This window comes from Ursus maritimus, unplaced genomic scaffold, assembly GCF_017311325.1.
Source record: "Ursus maritimus isolate PB19 unplaced genomic scaffold, ASM1731132v1 scaffold_10, whole genome shotgun sequence".
NCBI lineage: Eukaryota > Metazoa > Chordata > Mammalia > Carnivora > Ursidae > Ursus > Ursus maritimus.
In genome coordinates this window covers 68,741,399-68,764,628 of record NW_024423344.1, presented here as the reverse complement: position 1 = coordinate 68,764,628, position 23,230 = coordinate 68,741,399, and the positions used below count along the sequence as shown (strand labels likewise).

Genomic DNA, 23,230 nt, shown 5'->3' with positions numbered 1-23,230 from the left:
CCTTTTCCAAAAGTAATGATTTACAGGTATTTGAGGCATTTTCATCTGAGAAGTCACAGAGAACCCCTACAGCTTTTATCAGAACTGACACAATGATGTGAGGGGAAATCAAGTCACACGGTTATTGTATTATGGGCGGAAACGGAAGCTCCAGGACCCGCTGTTATCGGTGAAGAGCTACCGCACTATTTCCACTCATCCAACAGGGAACACTAGCAAGTAAGATGAAAACACAAAGTAAGGCCCCAACAACTGACATCTCCAGCTAAAGTTTTATAAGAGAAAATGAAATCATAAAATTGTTAATAAGTATTTAATTATTATAAAGTAAAAATTTTGACAGCTTGAGTCCCCTATACCAATTTATCAAGAAAAGCTGTAAAAATCTCCTTGCTTAGAGGTTTTCTGAAAACAAGGTGGATACACCCATGCCTGAGACACTTGTTTATGATCTTTTCTGAAGAAAAAGATCAGTGAGTGCTTAAAAGACTCTTCCCGGCCTGCGATGCTCTAACAGCACTTCACTCCAACTACAGGATCTTAGAGGAAAAGGAAGAGAGGGCCAAATGCCATAGACCTTCGACCGTAAACCACAAAATATCACTCTGAACTTCAAGTGAGTTAAAATGGCACTTGCTTTCTGTTTCATGATTAATTCAATTTTTAAAATTCTGATGTTGGTTATGTTTATGTGGGACAGCAGTTTAAAAGCAACGTTAAGTTCAGTGAGAAGAAAGATTAACACACTTTTTTCACATTGGGAGCCTTAGAATCTAGGAAGAAAAAGGGAAAAATACCCCAGTAATTCTATCACTGGAAATTCAGAAGAGAAAAGTATCACAGAAAGGTAACAGAAAAGGGATTAAGGAAAGCATATTACAGCAAGGGCCGTTGACATGAGGCCATGAAGGATGAGTAGGATTTGAACATTTTAGTCAGGAATAGCAGGAATTGGTTTAAAAAAAAATGACTGAAACAATCCAGCTGGAGAGTATCCATGGGATGGCAGAAGAAAAAGAGAATTAAAATATAAATTAAGGAGAAAGTATGCTTCTCACTTTTGCATGCCAAAGATCCTGCGTGAGAGTGAAGAGAAGAGTATTTGTCTCCTGCAATGCTGTAGCCTCACAATGATTGTCACATAAAGGAATCAGATTGAACTCATTAAAGAAGAATTAGCCTGTTTTGGAGCAGTGAAAAAATAATATATAAAAATTAGAAACTGGCATGCCTGAGAAAATGTTTTTTACAAAAAAAATTTAAACAAATGGGTCGATACGCCACAAAAAAAAAATGTTATATCAATTCACCATCCAAGACTACTTATCCATATAAACAGGAAACAGGAAACCACAAGAGGTCCAATATCTACATTCCTTATCTCCGTTTTCAGTTCCCTCTGGGGATTAGGAAATTTGCAGTTATTCTGATTCCTGCATTAATGTCATTTTATTTACTACAGACCCTGGACTATACAGTGATTTGTGAGGTTCAAAATACAACTGGGAAATTGTCCTTGGTCACAAGAAACTAGATGGAGAAACAACACAAAAAAGTAATTTGTCAATGAGAAATTATTATATGTTTAGAAAAGGTGAGATGTTGTTAGGCAACAGGGCAGTGTGTAATAAGGCAATTACAAAATGGTCCCACCAAAAGGAGGCAATGTAGCATTAGACCCATCAATACATATAACCCAGAAAGACAAGGTTCCCTGACGAAACAAGCCAAATATAACACAATCGGAAGCGAGGAAGAAACCGGCATAAGCTAGTAACATTATAGTCACCAACTAAACCTAATTTCTAAACCAAATTGGAAAGAATATAAAGCTAAGGTTTTCTACTTACTTCTTATGCCAAGTCAGTTATTCAATTTCAGATAGAACGTATTTTTATGTTGTCACCACACCATGCAGGAAACTAGGACTCGCCATTTGAAGAGGGGAAAGAATATTCCACAGATTTTTTGTGGCGTATCGATCCATTTGTTTAAATTTTTTTTTGTAAAAAACATTTTCTCAGGCATGCCTGAGAAATATCAGGGGCACCGGGGTGGCTCAGTCAGTTAAGCGTCAGCCTTCAGCTCAGGTCATGAGCCCAAGGTGCTGGGATAAGAGCCCTGCATCGGGCTCCCTGCTCAGCAGGGACCCTGCTTCTCCCTCTCCCACTCCTCTTGCTTGTGCGCTCTCTCGCTCTGTCAAATCAATAAAATCTTTAAAAAAAAAAAAATCAAAAAGCCCAGTTCCTCATCCCTACTTTCTTATCGTATCTCGGCAACTCTAATTGGGATAAATCATGGGCTGCCACGAACTGTTGGAAAAACGTAAAAAAGATTCAGCCAAAATTTTTTTGACATTCTTGGGAAAATCCGAAATAATCAACTTGTTGCCTATCACCACTCTTTCACTTTATCTAGTCTAGACACAAGATTTCCACTAACGTTCTGTCCCAATTTATTATCCACTGGAGTACTTAGTCCTGTGTTAGGCTTTTGTCTATGATGCAGTTCTTTAATTTTCTGTTCTTCAGTTGCCAGAGGTTTGAAACAGAACAACCTTCCTCATAACAAACAAAACAAAATTCTCAAGTTTTTTAAAAGGAGAAAATCTCTTGGTATGAAAAGATCGCTTTTAAAAAAGATACCTCAGGTCCTAGCGGTGTTGGCAAGTTCTTCCTCAAGCTTCTCATCCTCTCACTGGATGCCTACTCCCACTACCTGACCTCACCACCCAGACCAGATTCACGGGATGCTCCCGCTAACACTCCAACTCCAACATGCAGGGAGTCTCCAGGCTTTGTTTCCCTTCCATCCAACGCTTCCAAAAGGAAACCGACTACATACTACATGAGAAAAAAATTAAATATTTAAGAAAATACAGAAACTCAGGTTACCAAAGCACTATTCCTACATTTCTGTCCTCAAACCTCAAGGACACGTCTGGCCGCCTGTCCCCGCAGCAATCAGCAGGTCTTATTTTCCACCGTAAAGCAGCAATCCTCTTTCTTTTTAACTTTCCACCAAATTTTCGTTCCTCAACTCAAAAATATACATTCAGTAAACACTCTATGTGCCAAGCACTGATCTGGCTCTGGGGGATACAAAATGAACAATTCAGAAAGTTCTCTGCTCTCTGGCACTTACCATCTAGTGGAGAATGATGTGTGAGTACACACGCACCTGAATATGCGTATGCGTACAGTACACGTGTGCATTAATATACACACAACACGCAAGACGGTGAGGAGTACTACAATGAAGACAACAAAAGGATTTGATTGGGGGTGATTAGGGTTACTTTTCCTTGAAGGCTTCTCTGATAAAACAGATACTGAAAATGAGGCCTGAATGAGCTGGAGCCAGTCTTCTGAAAACCAGTGAGGGAGGAACTCTCCTGACAGAAGGAATGAGTTGGAAAGTTATACAGGAGAGGGCAGCAACCTATTGTTGGGTTTTTGAAGATCCCTTTGGCTACTGTGCAAGGTCTGAATTGTAGAAGGGCAAAGGTGGGTTCCTGAGTGAAGCTTTTGCAGTGTTCCAAGGGAGAGCCCACTGTGATCGGGACTCAGCTGGAAGAAAGAGACAAAGGCTGACTGTTTTAGAGGTAGAGCCAACAGGACTTGTTGATAGTTTGGATATGGACGATAAGGAAAGGAAGGAAGAGTCTAGGAGCTTCCACACTTTCTCATTTTGTTATGGACTACAGGTCTAAAGGAACAATTTTTTTTGATCAAGTAATAGCACCATGTTGCCCCCCTATAAGACACAATAATCTCCCCGCTTCAAGCAAAACCTGTCCCTACACATGGCAGCATAACCTGGTAACATAAAGCTGATAAAATAAATGACACCTTAATGATGTAATAGTCATAAAATAAAGAATTTTATGTAGTTTCTTGAATTAAGATTTCACAGAATTTAATGACTGACAGAGGCAAAGAATTACAAAAAAAAAAAGTGAAGTATTTCTTGGGAAATGTCCTATTTCTAATTTCGTGGTGCAAATCAGAAATCTCTTCAAAAAGTATGATTTTTTTTTTTTTTTTTTTTTTTTTTTTTAAGATTTGAGAAGAGAGAGAATGTGTGAGCGCAGTGGGGAGAGGCAGACGGAGAGGGAGAGAAAGATCTCCAGCAGACTCCCCACTGAGCGAGGAGTCGGACGCAGGGCTAGATCCCAGGACCCTGAGATCATGACCTGAGCAGAAATCAAGAGTCAGATGCCCAACCGATTGAGCCACCCAAGTGCCTCCCATCTTCTTTTAAAAAGTTGGAAAACACTTATAATTGCAAGGCCTTTATTTCCCAAAAGAAAGGTTCCAAGTTAAAAGAAAATGAAAGCTATTTTAGAGAGTAGGACAGTCCTCCAAATGGACAGAACAGTATCTGATGATGGAACCTCGGAAGAGAGAACAAAAGAACCTGGGGGTGGCGGGGGGAGAGGGTTCCCAAGACAGCCAGGAAGTAAATCTCTAGATAAAAGTTACAGGGAAATTACAGGGAAATCAAGTATTACGCACTGCATTTGTTAAGATTCCTTTTTTCTCCTTTAATGTAAAATAGTTCACTTACCATTTTGGTTTGGAGTTTGTGTGCATGGGGGGGGGGGATGTCCTTCATGAAAGTGATATTTTTGAAAAATCCAAGGTGGCTATTGCAAACAATATTCCATAATTTGAATTTACCTGACTGCTTCCTTGTTATTAGATTCAGAATTTAAAAAAAATAAATAAATACTACATAACTGATGTTGTACCCTAATTCTTATATGACATCAGAAAGAAAAAAAAGAAAAAAGAAGTCCATTTGTCCATTTCCTGATGAAGTCTGATTACTTAAGATGGTGCCCATTAAATTTCCTCATGAAAAAATATGCCATTTTCTGTTTATAATTAGCAAATGATCTATAGATCGACATGTGGAAACTGTGAATATCCTATGCACAAACAATATTAAACCTAACAAGAATAATAAACATGAATGACTATTGCTTTATATAATTCTTACACTTTTTTTGTAGCAAAATGAGTTTTAAAAAATGATGACAACTTGCCTCTGCTCACTGTTGTGCCTGGAGAAGAGAATCCAAGACGGTACTTACTAAGTAAATGTACTAATTCATAATTTCACTAGTTATAAATGATTTATTTTTACTACTGTAATATATTTCACTGTATTAACATACTGAAGCATTATCCATTCTACTATGAACAGACATTCAGATTTATACATACAATGCTTCCATGAATATTACTGAATGTGTTGCTTGGAACCCTGTGTAAGAGTTCCCGGAGTATATATCTAGGACTGTAACTGTTGGATAGTATGCAAGTTATAAAGTCTTTATTAAAAAATCCAATTTCTTGGGGCACCTGGGTAGCGCAGTCGTTAAGCGTCTGCCTTTGGCTCAGAGCGTGATCCCGGTGTTCTGGGATCGGGTCCCACATCGGGCTCCTTCGCTGGGAGCCTGTTTCTTCCTCTCCTGCTCCCCTGCTGTGTTCCCTCTCTCGCTGGCTGTCTCTCTGTCACATAATAAATAAAATCTTAAAAAAAAAAAAAATTCCAATTTCTTCACTATTCTTTATCTCCATGACCACAACACTTACACAAACTGCCATCACCTACCTCATCACAGGATGCCTGCAGTAGCCTCCAAACACAACTCCCTATCACTACAGTTGGTCCCCTTAAAATATACTGCCGTCACTGGAATTCTTCAAATATATATTTAAGATCAGTTCTCTCTCCTGCCTAAAACATTAAGAGTTTACATTGTACCAAGATACCGTAGGTGTTTAATGAAACAGAAATTATGAACTCAAGCATAGAACGCATGGAAGGTACAGAGAGATGGCCCAACATATACTTGTTGAATCACAATACCAGGTAAGGCTACGCTTGACTTGAGCCAAGAAAACTTTAAAAAAGAAAAAAAAGAAAGAAAAGAAAAGAAAAAGAAAAAGCCTAAAACGTATTAATACGAACATAAGTTAACTGACCTATCAAACAAAATAAACCTTAACACCTTTTACCCAAAGATAACAAAATCCAAACACACAATATAACATTCATAATGTTTACAATCCAATCAAAAAGAGACACATGGGGGTGCCTGGGTGGTACAGTCAGTCAAGCAACGACTCTTGGTTTCAGCTCAGGTCGGCTCAGGTTGTGATCTCACGGTCATGAGACGGAGCCCCACCTTGGGCTCCATGGGGAGTCTAAGACTCTTTCCCTCTCCCCCTGCCTTTCTCCCCCCATCCTATACCCCACCCCCCACGGTGCTCACTCACACGCATGCTCTCTCTTTCTCAAATAAATAAGTCTTAAAAAAATAAAATTAAGATCACGTGAAGAGGGATGCCTCAGCCCAGAGAGCATGTGATTCTCTATCTCAGGATCATGAGTTTGAGCCCCACATCGGACATAGCAATTACTTTAAAAAAAGAGAGAGAGAAAGAAAGAGAGACATGTGAAGAGAGAGGTAAAATGTAATCTACCTCAGGAAGAAAACAGTCAACAGAAACAAACCCAGAAATGAAGCACCTTAAAACACCTATTATAAATTACAGCTATTACAAATATTATAAGTATGGGAAAGGATTTCAAGAAAAAATTATCAAGTATACTTCAAGAAAAAAAATTTTTTCTGGAACACCTAGCTGGCTCAGCCGGTTAAGCGGCTCACTCTTGATTTTGGCTCAGGTCATGATCTCATTAGCCCCACCGCACAATCCACGTTCAGCAGGGAGCCTGCTTCAGGATTCTCTCTCCCTCTCCCTTTGCCCATCCCTCTGCTTTTGCGTGCACGCTCTAGCTAAAATAAATCAATCTTTAAAAATTTTTCTAGAGGCGCCTGCGTGGCGCAGTTGTTAAGCGTCTGCCTTCGGCTCGGGGCGTGATCCCGGCGTTCTGGGATAGAGCCCCACATCAGGCTCCTCCACTGGGAGCCTGCTTCTTCCTCTCCCACTCCCCCTGCTTGTGTTCCCTCTCTCGCTGGCTGTCTCTCTGTCAAATAAATAAATAAAATCTTTTAAAAAAATTTTTCCTAATAATGAAAAAGTCATGGTGAGAGAAATAGAAAATATAAAAAAAAATTAAAATTTGAATTCCCAGATATAAAAATAACTGAAAGGAAAAAAAATCCAACAACGTATAAAAAGAATTCTAATATGACCAAGCGAGATTTATTCCCAGTATGCAAGGTTAGTTCAATACTCAAAAAGCAGTTAATGTAATCCATCACATCAACAGGCTAAAGAAGAAAAAATATAACATGACCATTATCAGCAGATGGAGAAAAAGCATTTGACAAAATCCAATACCCATAGAGTTCAGCAAACCATAAACAGAAGGAAAGTTATTAAACTTCATAAAGAAATCTACAAAAACCCTACACCTAACCTTATACTTAATGGTGAGAACCTGGATGCTTTCCCCCTAAGATCATGAACAAGGTAAGGATGTCTCCTCTTACCACTCCTATTCAACATCCTATACAAGTTCTATTTTATGCAATAAGACAAGAAAAAGGTAAACACACAGGGAAGGTAATATGATTTCTATAATGAAGGTAATATGATTTCTATAGTGAATATGATTAGCAGGTAATATGATTTCTAAAATGAAGACCTCAAAGAATCAACAACCACCACCATCCAAAAAATCCAAAACTAATAAGTGGATTATAACAACAAGGTTGCAGGATACAAAGTCAACATACAAAAGGTGACTGCATTCTTATGTACCAGCAATGAAAACTTCACCTTTAAAATTAAAAACCAATACCATTTACATTAACACACACACACCCCAAAACAAAACAAAACAAAAACCCTCAGGCATAAATCTAACAAAATATGTATGGTACCCATATGAAGAAAACTATGAAATTAAGGAAGATCTAAATAAATGGAGAAATATCCATGTGTAGGATACCTATCTTCCTCAACCTGACCTATAGATGCAATTCAATCCCAATCAAAATCCCAGCAAGTTATTTTGTGGATATCAACAAACTGATTTTAACATTTATATAGAAAAGCAAAAGACCCAGAATAGCTAATGTTAGAGGAGAGTAACAATTTCAAAAGATTGGTATTACCCAACTTTAATACTTATTTACAAAGCTACAGTAAGTATGGTATTGGTAAAAGAGCAGAGAAATTAATCAATGGAATAGAATAGAGGGACTAAAAATAGACACACACAAGTATAGTCAACTGATCTCTGACAAAGGCGCAAAACCAATTCAACAGAGAAAGGATGATCTCTTCAACAAGTGGTGCTAGAACCGGACATTCATACACAAAAAAGTGCATCCACATACAATCCTTAAAAGTTAACTCAGTGGATCTTAGACCTGACTATAAAAACAGCAAGAGTGCTAGAAGATGAATAGAAGAGGGGCGCCTGGGTGGCACAGCGGTTAAGCGTCTGCCTTTGGCTCAGGGCGTGATCCCGGTGTTATGGGATCGAGCCCCACATCAGGCTCTTCTGCTATGAGCCTGCTTCTTCCTCTCCCACTCCCCCTGCTTGTGTTCCCTCTCTCGCTGGCTGTCTCTCTCTCTCTGTCGAATAAATAAATAAAATCTTTAAAAAAAAAAAGAAGAAGAAGAAGAAGAAGATGAATAGAAGACACTTTAGATGACTTTGGGTTTGACATTAGTTTTCAGATACAATACCAAAAGCATGATCCATAAAAGAAAAACACTGATAATTAAGCTTTATTAAAATTAAACATTTCTCTGTCAAACAAAAAACACTTAAGAGAATGTAGGCACAAGTCACGGACTACAAGAAAACTTCAGCAAAATACATATCTGATAAAGAACAACGGTATCTAAGATAGAGCTCTTAAAACTCAACAGTAAGAAAACCCAATTAAAAAATCAGTAAAAGATTTGAAGAGACACCTCTACAAAGAAGATACAAGATGGCAAATAAGCGTATGAAAAGATGACCAACATCTTTGTCTTCGGGGAAATGCAAATTAAAACAAGATACTACTATACACTTATTAGAATGGCTAATTTTCCAAAACATTCACAATAGCAAAAGCTATTGGAGATGCAGAGCAACAGGAGAGCAACAGGAATGTTTATTCACTGCTGATGGAAATGCAAAATAATCTTACCCTAGGCCCAACAGTCCTACTCCTAGGTATTTACCGAACTGAGTTGAAAATTTATGGCCACACAAAACCTACACACAAAAATGTTGACAGCAACTTTGTTAATGAATACCAAGAACTAGAAACAACCAAGGTATCTTTCAAAAGGTGAATGGATAAACAATCTGTTGTATAACCATCCAACGGAATATTATACAACAATTTTTTAAAATGAGCTATCAAGCCACAAAAAGACATGAAGGAACTTTTAAATGTATATAGCTAAGTGAAAAAAGTCCATGTGAAAAGGCTACACACTGTATGATTCTAGCTATATGACATTCTGGAGAAGGCAAAAGCATAGAGTGTAGTAAGCAGTGTGTGCCAAAGGTTGTGGGGGTAGGGAAAGGAGGGCTGAAAAGGTGAAGCACAGGGCAAACTATTTTGCATGAAACTATAATGGTAGATACATGCCATTATGCATTTGTCAAAACACATAGAACTATACAATACAAACAGGGAAACTTAATGTAAACTGTGGACTATAGTTAATAATGTATCAATATTGGTTTATTAACTGTAACAAATGTGCCACACTAACATGAAGTATGAACACTGGTAAAGCTGCAGACAGCACTAGTTGGGGGTGTATATAGAACTTCATGTACTTAGGGGCGCCTGGGTGGCACAGCCGTTAAGCGTCTGCCTTTGGCTCAGGGCGTGATCCCAGCATTATGGGATCGAGCCCCACATCAGGCTCCTCCGCTATGAGCCTGCTTCTTCCTCTCCCACTCCCCCTGCTTGTGTTCCCTCTCTCGCTGGCTGTTTCTATCTCTGTCAAATAAATAAATAAAATCTTTAAAAAAAAAAAAAAAAGAACTTCATTTACTTAACAAACTATTCAATTATTCGGTAAATCTAAAACAGTGCTAAAAAAATAATTAAGTCTTTTAATAATTTAAGGGGGAGTGAAAATTTAAAAAGATAGTTTACAAAAGAAGATTAATGAATGTGATAGCATTAAGCATGTGAAAATATGCTCAACATTATCTGGTATTAAGGAAATACAATTTTATATCACAATGAATTAAAACTACACATCGATTAGAATAACTGAAACTAAAAAGACAAGCAATGTTAATGTTTTGCTTGAATAACAGGAACTCTCAAATGCTGCTAGTGGAAATGTAAAATGGGGGAAGGGACATTTTCAAACAGGATAGAAACGCTCTATATCTTAATTGTGGTTACATTTATGAAAATTCACTAGACTATACACTTAAAATAGCTTAGATTTTACTCTTCATAAAGTGTACATCAATAAAAATGATTTTATTAAGCAGACAAAAGAACAGACTGCCTACAAAGTAACAAAAATTAGAGCTATCTCTTCAATAGCTACATAACACAGTACAAACATTCCAACACTTTGCTGATAGAGGACTACTTATCAATCTAGATTTGCATATTCAGGAAAACTATTTTTCAAGAAAGAATGAAAAATAGATAGCTCATGCGAACAAAAACTGAGTTAACTAGCCCTACTTCTTCTAAAGAGTAAATTCCAGGAAAAACAGAAAGAATCAGGGATGAAAGGAACAGTGAGCCAAGAAAATAAGCATTTGGGTAAAGCTAAATAAACAATGGATAATTACATGAGACTATAATGTCTCATTAGTGAAGTAAATAAATAAGGAAATAAAATATTAAAAAAGCATATAAAGGGTAAACAGCATTACAGTATTTCTTTGGTAGGAGAATAAACTTTAGCCTGAAATTTAAGATAAGCAAACTTTTATAAAGTTTAATATAGGAGAACGAAGGACACCTGAAGGAATATCTCCAAAGTTGAAATTTCTATAGTAAACACTAAAATAATAGAAACAAGAGTGTAAAATTTCCATCACAGTGGAGAGAGGTGGAGGGGAAAATGGAATAAAACAGAACAAGAGAAATTTTTTAAGTCGTCATCATCATCAAAAAGAAGTCAAGAAAGGAGAGGAAATAGAATTCAGAAGAGGAGGGGCGCCTAGGTGGCACAGCAGTTAAGCGTCTGCCTTCGGCTCAGGGCGTGGTCCCGGCGTTGTGGGATCGAGCCCCACATCAGGCTCCTCCGCTAGGAGCCTGCTTCTTCCTCTCCCACTCCCCCTGCTTGTGTTCCCTCTCTCGCTGGCTGTCTCTATCTCTGTCAAATAAATAAAATCTTTAAAAAAAAGAAAAAGAAGAGGAACAAAAATAAAAAGCAGACAATTCAAATAAATCAAAATATAGTAATAAATACAATAAATGTACATGGACTACACTCTCTGGTTAAAGGACACTGCCACTTTGAATAGTGCCAGTCCATATACTTACAAGACATCCAACTAAAACAATGGTTCACTTGTTGATTGAAAGTTGTAGGAACATACAAGGAAAAGACCAAAATAAACTGGTTTAGACATATTATTATTACATAAAATTAGGTTTAAAAGCCAAAATTCACTACACTTTGATTAAAAGTAAAATTAGCCAAGAAGACACGTTACACTGTTACATTACCTATTAACTTACCTTAAGAATATACAGAGGCAAAACCTAACAAGCAAGGAAGAATTGGGAAATCCACTTTTTCAAAAATTTATCAAGTAGTCGAAAAGTCACTAGAAGATTTAAACATCCTAATAGGTAGGTTTGACCTATTGGTTATCTATAAAACATAGCATACAATAATTTGAGAATATACATTCTTTTCAGGCACACATGTAAGTTGTAAAGTGACTTACTCTCTGGCCATAAAATTCTCATCAAGTTAGAAAGATTCTAAAAAAGACCATATACACAATCAATTTGGAAATTAATTGAAAGCAATTTAGAAATTAATAAAATAAAAACTAGAAATTTTTCAGTTATTTTAAAATACATTCCTAAGAAACATGAGTCAAAAATCCTAAGAGAAATCTGGGGCACCTGGCTCAGATGGTAGAGCATGAGACTCTTGATCTCGGGGTCTTGTCTACCCATTTACCTCTACTCAGGCAAATAAAAAATTAGATCCCTAACTCCACTCCAGGAAACAGAAATCAAGCACATTTCAATGTATTGATAGATAAGAGCAAAAGAAGTTCACAAACAGGAAGTTTCCCAACAAAAACCAAAGGCTCCATGTTTTTACATTATTGTCAGAACATTATGCAGAGCCTTTTGCAATAGGATAGAAAAAAAAGAAAAAGAATGCAAGAAAGAACAACAATAAAATGAAAGGTGATTAAGGACTGAGAAAAACAGACAGTGGGAACGAATATGGTAAAAATACAGAGAGAGAACTTCTAAAATCATGCTTAAACCCAAAACGTGTATGCTGGAATAATAAAAGAAAATATAAATAAGTACCCTAAATGACAGTGGGGGGAAAAAGAAGAGAGGGGATACAGAACTCATGTTCTCTTCTCCCAGGGATTATCATCCTGACCTCAAATGACCACATTACTTCAACAGTGGAAAACAGCAAAGTAAAATGCCTCACTTTTTAATGGATTTCACAAATACCTTAACACTATTCTCTTCAACATAACTTTTCCTTAAGCATTTCTTATTAAATCTACTTAGCACATGAAACGTATCTTCTACTGAGGACCAAATTGGAAAATAAATTAACACAATGTGATATTGTGAAGAAGGTCTACAATATTTTTTCAAAGGTTTCTTCAATATATCTTCAACCACACAGTCGTATACCACATGTGAAAAATTTTCTAAGCAGCATGAAATAGAGGAAATAAAAGATTTGGTGGTTTAGCCAAGTATTTTTATCCCTCCTATGTATGAACAATTTGTTCTTATTTATAAAAAAAAATATGAGCAACTTTTTTAATGTAATGTCATGTCAAAAGGAAGATGGGAAGAACAGGCAAAGGAAAACAGCCAAGGTGGAGAAGAAAGGATGACCATAGCCCCTACACACTCATCAGAGGCAGAGGCCAAGGAAGTCTGAAGACTGGTATCAAACAGAAACAAATGGAAGGGGGCACCTGGCTGGCTCAGTCGGTAGAACGTAAGACTCTTGATCTCGGGGTTTTAAGTCTGAGCCCCACATGGGGTGTAGGGAGGGAAAGGGGGAGGGAGGAAGGAAAGAAAAGACACAGGAGAGCCTATCTTGCAAAGAACGTAAGATGTCTCCATCAGAGATAAGTGAGAAGGCAATAAGGTTCAGTCACATAATCTCATACATCCGAATCTTAGATTCCTAAAAGCTTCCATCAGCCCAGTCTAATGAATCCAAGAACAACCTACAAGAAATGCTGAGTAGTCATTAACACGCACATACTAAATTTACTTGAATAATCTTAGATTATTTTTTAATTATATATTTGTTGAGAGTTTATCATAGTTTATTTAATATTCCTGTTCTTCCCAGGTATCTCCATTACAAAATTGAAGATTAAGGGAAAAGGAATGAGAAAATTACTGTCAAATTACGGTCTATAAATATTGTGGAAAAAAATTTTTAAATGTGTAATTATTTAATTCACTTGTATACTGATAAACACATTTCCATTTGGATTCATTCACTGAATAACCACTTCCTGAATATATACTACATGATAAGCATTGTCTTAAGTACCAGAAATACAAAGGAAACTAACCGACATGGTCAACTATCTACAAAACAGTAACTAAATGAACATAAAACAATCATTTCCAAAGAGAAATACAATCTATTTAATGCAGGGAATCTCATGTTATTTTAAGAGAAAAGCAATCCATCAAGATAATTCCATGAAAGGGGCAGGGAGATATTTCCATTTTGAACTAAGTCCTGGGAACATTGCAAGACAAGGAACATACTTTATAAGATACCTGTTTTGGTTTGATATTATTTTTTCCTTTCCCTTAAAAATTTTTTTAACTCAATCATTCAGTCAGTCACTCTTCCTTTTAATAGATACTTGAGAATAAGGTGTATTTTTCTATTGTTGGGCAGAGTGTTCTATATATAAGGTCTAATTGCTTTATAGTGTTGTTCAAGATCTCTATTTCCTTACTGATCCTCTCTGTAGATGTTCTATCCACTACTTAAAGTGTGGTATTGCAGTCTCCAACTATTATTGTAGAACTATCAATTTCTCCTCTCAATTCTGTCAATGTTTACTTCATATATTTTGGAATCTTTGCTGTTTGGTGCACATATGTTTATAATAATCAGTACATAATGTCTTTGTCTCTTGCAACAGTTTTAGACTCACAGTCTATTTTGTCTGATATTAGTACATCCACCCCAGTTCTTTTTTGGTTACTATTTGCATGGGATATCTTTTTCCATCCTTTCACTTTCGATCTATTTCTGACTCTGGATCTAAGTGAGTTTCTTGTCAACAGCATAGAGTTGGATTGTGTTTTTTATCCATTTTGTCAATATCTGGCATAGTGAGATTATCATTTCACACACACTGGGATGGCCATATTAAAAAAAAAAAAAAAAAACCTGAACATAACAAATGCTGGTGAAGATGTGAAGAAACTGGAACATGGCTGGTAGGAACGTAAAACGGTCCAGCCACTGTGGAAAACAGTTTGGCGGTTTCTCCAAAAGTTAAATATGGAATTACCGTACAACCCAGCAATTCCACAACTAGGTATACACCCCAAAGAATTGAGGACGGGTACCCAAATACATGTAGATGTATGTTCAAAGTAGTACTATGTGCAATAATCAGAGGAGGAAATGACCCAACTGTTCATCCACAGGTGAGTGGGTAAACACAAAGTGGTATACACATGCAACAGAATACGACTCAGTCATAAAAAGGAAGGAAGCCCTGATACATGGTAAAACATGGGTGAACTTTGAAAACAACTCTAAGTGAAAGAAAACAGGCACAAAAAGTGCCATTTTCATGAAACATTCAGAATACGTAAATCCATAGATGCAGAAAACAAATACGTGGTTCCCAAGGGCTGAAGGGGTGACACAAATGACAACAGAAATTCTTCTGGGGGTAATAAAAATGTACTGGAATTAGACAGTGGTGATGGGTGCAAAACATTGTGAATATGCTAAAAACCACTGATCTGCACACTTTGAAAGACTAACTTTTATAGTATTGAAACTTTATCATGATTTTTAAAAAATCGAATCTTTAGTATAAAAATTTAGAACTAGCTTACTCTGGACCTGGGGAAGATGGTAAGGACTGAGTTGGAAGGAGCATGAGGGAATTCTCTGGAGTGACAGTCATGTCCAATACCTCTGTGAGATTTTAGGATACACAGATGTATGCATATATCAAAATCAGCAAAGACAGAATTAAGATTTGTTCCCGTTACTGTATATAAATTTTGTCTCAAAATAACAAAATTGTATACAAATATTGAATTCAGTTCATGACTTCTATGTTAAAGTATTTAGTGGGATACATATCTGCAACTGTACTACCAAATGCACCAAAATCAAGATGGATTAACAAGGGATAAGTGATAAAGCAGATCTACAAAAAATTAATAGTGGAATCCTGGTGATGGGAATATAGGTACACACTGTAAAATTCTTCCAAAATGTCGTCTGATTTAAATTTTTCAAAATAACATAGAGGAAAAAGTTAACGAGAAAAACATCTACCCCGAGATTGAGAATATGGTTATAAGAAGAATGACTGAGTGGCAATATCAGTATCTTCTTTTGAAGAAATGACATGTAAGCCAATATATGAAAGGCTACAAGGAGCCATCTGTGTAAAAATAACAGCTAGAGTATTCAAGATCCCCCCCTCACCCCTCCCCCAAAAAACCTTATTCTAAGACTCTGAAGTCTGGTGTATTCAAGAAAGAGAGTGTAACTAAAGCACAGTAGGCAGCGAAGGGAGTAGTATAAAAACAGATTGGAGAGAAAGGCAGGTGCCAAATCATTTGGGGGTTGTAGTCAGGGGAAGGAATTTTGATTTTATCTAAGTGCAAGGAAAAGCCATTAGAAGGCTTAAGGCAGATACAGTATGAGATGAGATGGGGTGTGTCCTTACTGCTTAGAGTTTTAAAATATCACACTGACAGTTATGTAAAGAATGACTTTGAAGTTAAGAAAAGAAGTAGAGAAACTATTGTCACAGTCCCTACAAAGACAATGGTAGTTTGGAAGTACTGGTAGTAAAGATAGTGAGTAATGAATATGGGAGGTTATTTTGAACGAAGGATTTACAGTATCTATTGATATATTGACAATAGGATGACAGGGCAACACCACCAGGATAGAGCTTGGGTTTTCGCTTTAGCCACTGAGTAAACGAGCGACATTTGCCAAGATGTAGAAACATTGGGTGAAGCAGGCTTAGAGTATGGTGACTCTGAGGATCAAAAAATTTTTTATTTAAATCAGGCATGATTTGTGATTCTGAGAAAGACGGGCAAAAGAAAAGAATCAGAACAATCTGGAAGTTAAAGGACAGGTTTTAGATCTACAGTTTCTTTTTTTACCAATCAATTCGGTTTGATTGTATTGAGGACCTTTGATGGAGTAGAAAGATCAAACTTTAATGCAAATCAAGCTCACTGATTACTGTTGTCTGAGGTTAAAGATAAACTGGGGATCAATAGCGCTATATCTCTAAACTTAGAGAGGTCAAAGGAAAAAATCAGGAGTGAGAATGAGAAAGACAAGGAAGACCAAAAAACAAGCGTGCAAAAGTAACATATTAAGCCTTAACAGTCTCTCACCCTGTCAATGATAAGAGGCCGTTTCTTTAATTCCACATATAACATGCTTAAGTGCCTTATAGTATCTTACACAAAGTGGTGACTCAAATTTTAGCTCTCATCCTCTAATCCCATTAGTTTAGCAAAAGTATAATGAAAAATCGATAGTCTTTGGAGCTAAATGAACCTAAATTTAAAGCAGGCCCACCACTCAGATGGCCTGTGACCTTGAGCAAATTACTTACCATTTCTAATCCTTAGTTTCTTAAATGTAAATGAAAATAATTAACCCAAGAATTAGCATTAGAAATAACATTCACAAAGTGCCTGCTACAAGGAAAAACTGCTCCATAAACAAGAGCTACTATTATGTAAAAGACACCTAATTCATCAATGCTCAAGGCAGTTAGCTTCCTCCTTTGGCCTCAGAGGTTCCAGTTTCCAGAAGAAAAGTAAAGACACAAGAGAGAAGGGAACCACATAAAAGACGATCAATTTATTTTCTCCACGTAACACAGAAAGAAGTAAAGCAGAGAAATCTGTGAATAGGTATACATGACATGGACAATCTGCTACCCTTAAATGGACAGGTTCGAAGGTTTGATTATAATTCAGTTGTTTAGAACCAGGCGCATATTTTCCTGTGGAATCAATGTTTAATTCAACTCTTAGATGAATTCACAAAGGCCCATCAAAATCATAATGTAGTTTAAATGTGACAGATCTCAATAAAATTAGTAGAAAACAAAACTGATGAATCACCAAACAAAACAGAATACCAAAAGACTAATAACATGTCATTTCGTTTATTTTAGAAGCTGGCTCTTGAGTGAAAAGGTTTTATGGGAGGTTTCCGTGGTGATTCAGAAGGGTTTTCAGAGAAATTCCAAATGCTTTATAAAGCTGATGACCCTGGTTCTTTATTATGTTTTATTTCACCTCAAGTTTTACGGCTTCCCTTTCTTTCAGCATAAGCAAAACACTAACACTCTTACACTTAACAGCCAGGATTACGATCATTTATTTCAGAAATGAGAAGGCATAATTGGAGAAGAATTAGAAGATAGGAAAGAGGAAGGAGTCATAAAGGTTATGCCTCAATATAAAGAAAAGAGCCTGAGATCGAATTAGGTAACCTCAGGAGTAAGCTCAAAGGAGAGTAAAGCACAGCATTCAAATATTAAGGGAGGAAAGCCAAGTGATGAGAACTGTTCAGAGTCCCATTATGATTAACTGATTATTTTAAAGGTCACAGATTATTTCGAGAAAAAAAAAAAAGGTAAAAGACAAGACATAAAAGCAAGCAATCTGCTGCCTGCCATTTATACAAAGGAAATGCTCAAGAGTTGAAGACTCATAATTCGAAACATGGCATGTCAGTGTAACTCAAGATTTTCTTCTAATCCCTTTCATTTCTCTAAATTCCTCCAAATATTCTGTCCTTTTTATGTAGATACTATTGTACTAATAATATTACGGAGTTAATAACAATACTATCTAAACTAGAACCATAAAGACGATTTTTTAAATCTAAGAGTATACAATAGAATACAATGAAATCACTTCAGAAAAAAGTCTCCTCAAAAGCCAGCAGGTCCGCTCCATGCCTCTTAGGCTGTGAGGAATGCCAGAGATTTCAAATCTCAGAGAGATGCTTTTGATTTTCTCAAAGAATAAACCACAAAACAGTTCCATGTAGTCTAACTTATTCAGCAATCTAGTAAATCTCCCTGTGAAGTACTGAAACGCTTTTTCAAAATGTTGATATGTCTGAAGAAATGATTAGGACAGGATGTTGTAGTCAGATAAAATAAGATTTCCTAAGACCTGGTCTTAAGTCCAAATCTACATCAGTAGCAGCAATGTTTGCAAAACAAATAAACAACAAAACACACTTAACCATGAGCCAAACCAAAATGATTTAGCCAGACCCAACTAGAAACAGGGACCCAACAAACCGAACAATTTTCCAGATCACTGAAGAACTGTTAAGCTAGGCTGAGCCTATTGTAAAGAATGTATTTACTAATAACTCAATTGGTTATTTTCAGAAATAAGACGTATACACACACACACATCACAACTATGTAAATTTTGCCAAAACAAATGCTCTCCCAGTGAATAAAATAATTCTAAATCTTCAATCTTAATGAGAAAAACAGGACTAAAGAAATGTTAATGTGGGATGCTGAAAAGTTTGGCCCTATCCAAGGAGGAATGCTAAGATGCTGAGATTTCCTGACTGCCAAGCATTGTCTGATTTCTCTCACATACCCTACAAAGTTCTGTCAAATGTATACAAATACTAATTTGCTTAATATAATTCTAAAGTTATTCAATAGCGTTACTAATCCCTGATACCAATATGACTTCACACATTTTTTTAATTAGCAGACACTGAAAATAGAATCGTTGTCATGAGCAATAAGAATATTTTTTAAAATAAAAAGTTGATTAAGCCCTGCCCCAGTATAACTGTACCTAAAACAGTCAAGTAAAACAGTCATTAAGATGTCCTTCAGTTTACGTTTTACTCCAATTTAGAATATTCAGTTCGATTTCTCACATTCTCTTTCCTAGCTAGATTATTAAAAGTTGATGTTCAAGATCTTAAGTAAAGGTAAAAATTTAAAGGGCCTTGTCAAATAGGAAATCTTTAATCATCCATGTCTCTAACTTTAATACATTGTATCCAACTAAGTACATAAAATTTACATTTCATCCAAGCTCAAGAGTTAAGACAATTCCTTCTTTTAACTAGCCAGTGACTGCAACTTACAAAACAGTTATAATTAAAGTCAAATTACTCTTTAAAGTTCGCTTTCATAACAGAACATGGTAATTCCGCTGATAACTTCTTTCAAGGGGACAAGTAATCAAAATCCTAAAAGTATTAAAATATTATTTGCTCTATGGCGTTACTTATTACATGTTTACTCAACCGTATCTGCTGAAAGACCTAGAAACTCTACCAAAGTTAATTTAAGAACTTACCAATTTCCCTTGCAATTCTGACAGCTTCATCTGCATCCTGTAAAAGCAGGAAATGAGACCCAACATTAATCCCATCAGCCATTGCACAATGTCTTTAGGGCAGTCATATATTGCACTACTGTCTCCTCTGATTCATTTAATGTTCAATTTTACAACCTTCTAACTCTTTTCATTCAGAGAAATGTAAAATTAATACCATAAGTGGAATGTAAATTCTACCTCATCATTATTATATTAAGAAACTCAAAGCAGTTTGAAATGAGCTGGCAGGAAGCACTACCAGAATTGCCAAATGATTTGGTGCAGTTGCTGGAATTTAACAGCAGAATTTAGATGTTTACAATCAATACTGAATCATAAATCAGATCATTAAAGCTTGTCTACAGCCAGCTTGTTTCTGTCCCTCTGATATTTATATGTCATGTTTTCCTGGATTCTGTCAGCAGGGGGAGTTGATTCTCTATTGTTTGGGAGAGGCTCAAGATTTTCCAGAAATAAAAAGTAAATTTCCAGTATCTACAGGAATTGCCAATTGTGCCCCCACCTCAAAATTCCTTTAGTAGACTCCATTACTTTTTCCTTTTCTTTTCATCCTTCTCTCAGGTACATATTTTATCTTTACTAGGTATATCTGGTTATGTAATTTATAAAACCTTAAATTCAACTAACCAACATGTGGGGGAAAACTTCAAAAAAGCCAAGGAAAGCGAATGCCTCCCAAAGAAATACAAGGTAAGAGTTGATGAACTATAAGGATTAATTATTACTAAATATCAACCAATGCAACTGAGAGAAGAAAAAGTTCCCTCAAATCTTAATCATTTCACTGATCATTAACTCTCACCTAACACAGGAGCACAGGATACGGATACATTTCCCCATGGAACAATAAGGAGAAAGCTGAAAAGAAGGTGTTAAATCCAAGCCTCCCTAGTAAACGTGGCTTTTCTTTACAACTCAGTGATGTAAACTAATCACAAGAAAAGACAATGTTTTGAAACCATTAGCTAGTGAGAATGCCTGGATTTTTGGAAAATTGCTTTAAAATATTAAAGCAAAGCCTGGTATTTTGTAAGTTTTTAAGCTAGTAATTTAAAAATGTAGAGTAAACATGTCAGAATCCTCCCCCAAAAGGAGGGGTGGGGGATGTTTATAACTGGTTCATTTATGTCTAATAAAAAAAAAATCTTCCTTAAAAGTCTTCAGTACCTAATAACACCCCTGAATAGGGAGGTTGGCAGGGGAAGTTGTCAGAAAAATTTAATTTCCTTTCATTAGCCAGTCTGCTCCACAAATAGGTGCTTGTGAAGTTCAAAGCGGTCCTGAAAGCGACATCAGTTTTAAGTCTTTTTTTTTTTTTTTTACTCCAAGCAGTCACATCTGCTAATGAGATTTTCCAAATAACAATTGTTTTCAAGTCAGAGATAAATCTATACCTCCCACTCTACACTCCCAAAAATCAAGGTTTACTGCTTTATTACACCTTGCTGTTTTTGCTGACCCTACATTCTCCAAATTTTAGTTTAAAGGGATAAAAATCCATGAAAAGGGTCATTTAAGAATGTTAGTGGTTTCCACACATTGAGTTTGAAGGTTCTTTGTTCCAGCCAGTGACAGTTATTGGAGAATACTTCCCCTTAATAGCCTCTCTGTCAGGAAGTGTTAAACCTGCCAAATGCGGACAATTAGTGCCTCGCGAACAAAATACAGGAAAAGAGCTGGCTGATGGAAGCTGGATTATAAGGAGCCTAGAAGGAAACTTTTAACATGTCTTTTCTTTCAAATGTGTAATAGTATATTTGCAAAATATATTCGGAGAGAAAATAAACTGCTGTCACAAAAGTCTGTTACCTTGAGAGAAATGACAAACAGGCAAATGTTAAAAGATAATTCACAGAATTCATTAGTCATATTTATTTATTATATACACATTATGGATGTATGTGTGGACATATGGAGATCTACTTATACAAAACAAAACTTCTAAAATTTTTTTTTGACTGCCACAAATCGAACACTTCTATAAACTGCCTCAAGACAATCTTATCTTTTAACTAATTGATATGTTACATTTCCTTAGTATGATGCAATATTTGGGACATAATTGCAATTTTTGGAACATACTTTTAAAAAATCATTGTTTATCTAAGATTCAACTGGGCAACCTATATTTTTATCTGGCAACTCTTAAGAAAAAAATACTTCCTACTATGAAAAGCAAATTTCACTAAATGAACCTCCAAGTAAAATCAAACTGCCTTAAAAAGTAATTTTTCATCTGTCACTCATTTATCCCAAGATATTTTATTCAGGACATATTATATATTGGACATTTAAAAACTATTATCAGTTTCAACAAGAAACTATTAAATACACTCATCTCTAATACGTTTTTAGCACATTTAGCTATTATCAGGATATATAAAGAGATCAAAAGCCCCATACAGTTCCAAATTCGATGGCAATGACATATCACGCAGTCTAACTTTCCTGTAAGACTAAAGACAGGAAAACATTTGTTAATAAAAAAGTCTTGAATCAACAAGAAGATCAACAATTATCAGGAAATATGGCCAAAAGATTAAATGAGAAGTTTCCGTAAAATGAAATCCAAAAGAATATATGAAATATGTTCAAACTTTATTATGGGCACATAAGCTAAAACAATGAGACACCACAGTCGATTTGCCACAGTCTGCCAACAGCCAGGAGTGAGGGCCTGAAGGTAAGCAGACATGACTCTCATGACTGATGTCATACGAAATGGTACAATCTTTTTAAGAATTGTTAGTATCTATCAGAAGTTTGAAGACCTAAATCTTTCAACCCAGCAACTTCATTTTTTGGAAGCTCTCCTATAGATGTATGAACATGCACGCACACGGAAGAGATATATAAATAAATAATTTTTAATTTGTTGCTGGTGTTTTGATAAGAAAATCAGAAAAACAACTTTAAAGACCTTCAATAAGGGATTGGTACCAAAAAGGATACATGCATGAAATGGAATAGGCCATAGTCCTTAAAAAAGATGAGGCTGATCCACATGTAACATTACATGAAATAGTTCTTGTGCTCGTGGAACTTACAGCCTTCTTTAAATAAGGAAAACCGAAGGAGAGCAAACAAATCAATTGAGAATTGAAATAAATGTTACATGGAAACAAACAGTACTGAGGGAGGGAAACAGAGAGAACACAGATACACTGCTCAGAAAGGGTGCTTCTGGGGGCAGCTGGCTGGCTTAGTCAGTAGAGCGTGTGACTCTTGATCTTGGGGTCTTGAGTTTGAGCCCCACGTTGAGGGCAGAGATTACTCAATTTTTTTTTTTTTTTTGTAAAGAAAAAAATGAAAGGGTCCTTCTGAAGTAAAATGTAAATTAAAGCCTGAAGTGAACAACCACTGCCATGGGAAGATTAGGGTGAAAGAATTCTAAACAGAAGGAACAACATGAACAAAAAC

General features: G+C 36.2%; 1 protein-coding gene across 4 annotated transcripts in view; it reads right to left on the bottom strand.

Moving 5' to 3' along the window:
- Window positions 1–23,230, bottom strand: part of PCCA (propionyl-CoA carboxylase subunit alpha) — a 389,990-nt gene that overhangs the window by 241,832 nt on the left and 124,928 nt on the right. For all 4 annotated transcript variants that reach the window (XM_040624198.1, XM_040624204.1, XM_040624209.1 and 1 more), the window contains one exon: window positions 19,769–19,805. In XM_040624198.1, the coding sequence (XP_040480132.1) occupies window positions 19,769–19,805 (37 nt within the window). The remainder of the gene's footprint in view (window positions 1–19,768; window positions 19,806–23,230) is intronic.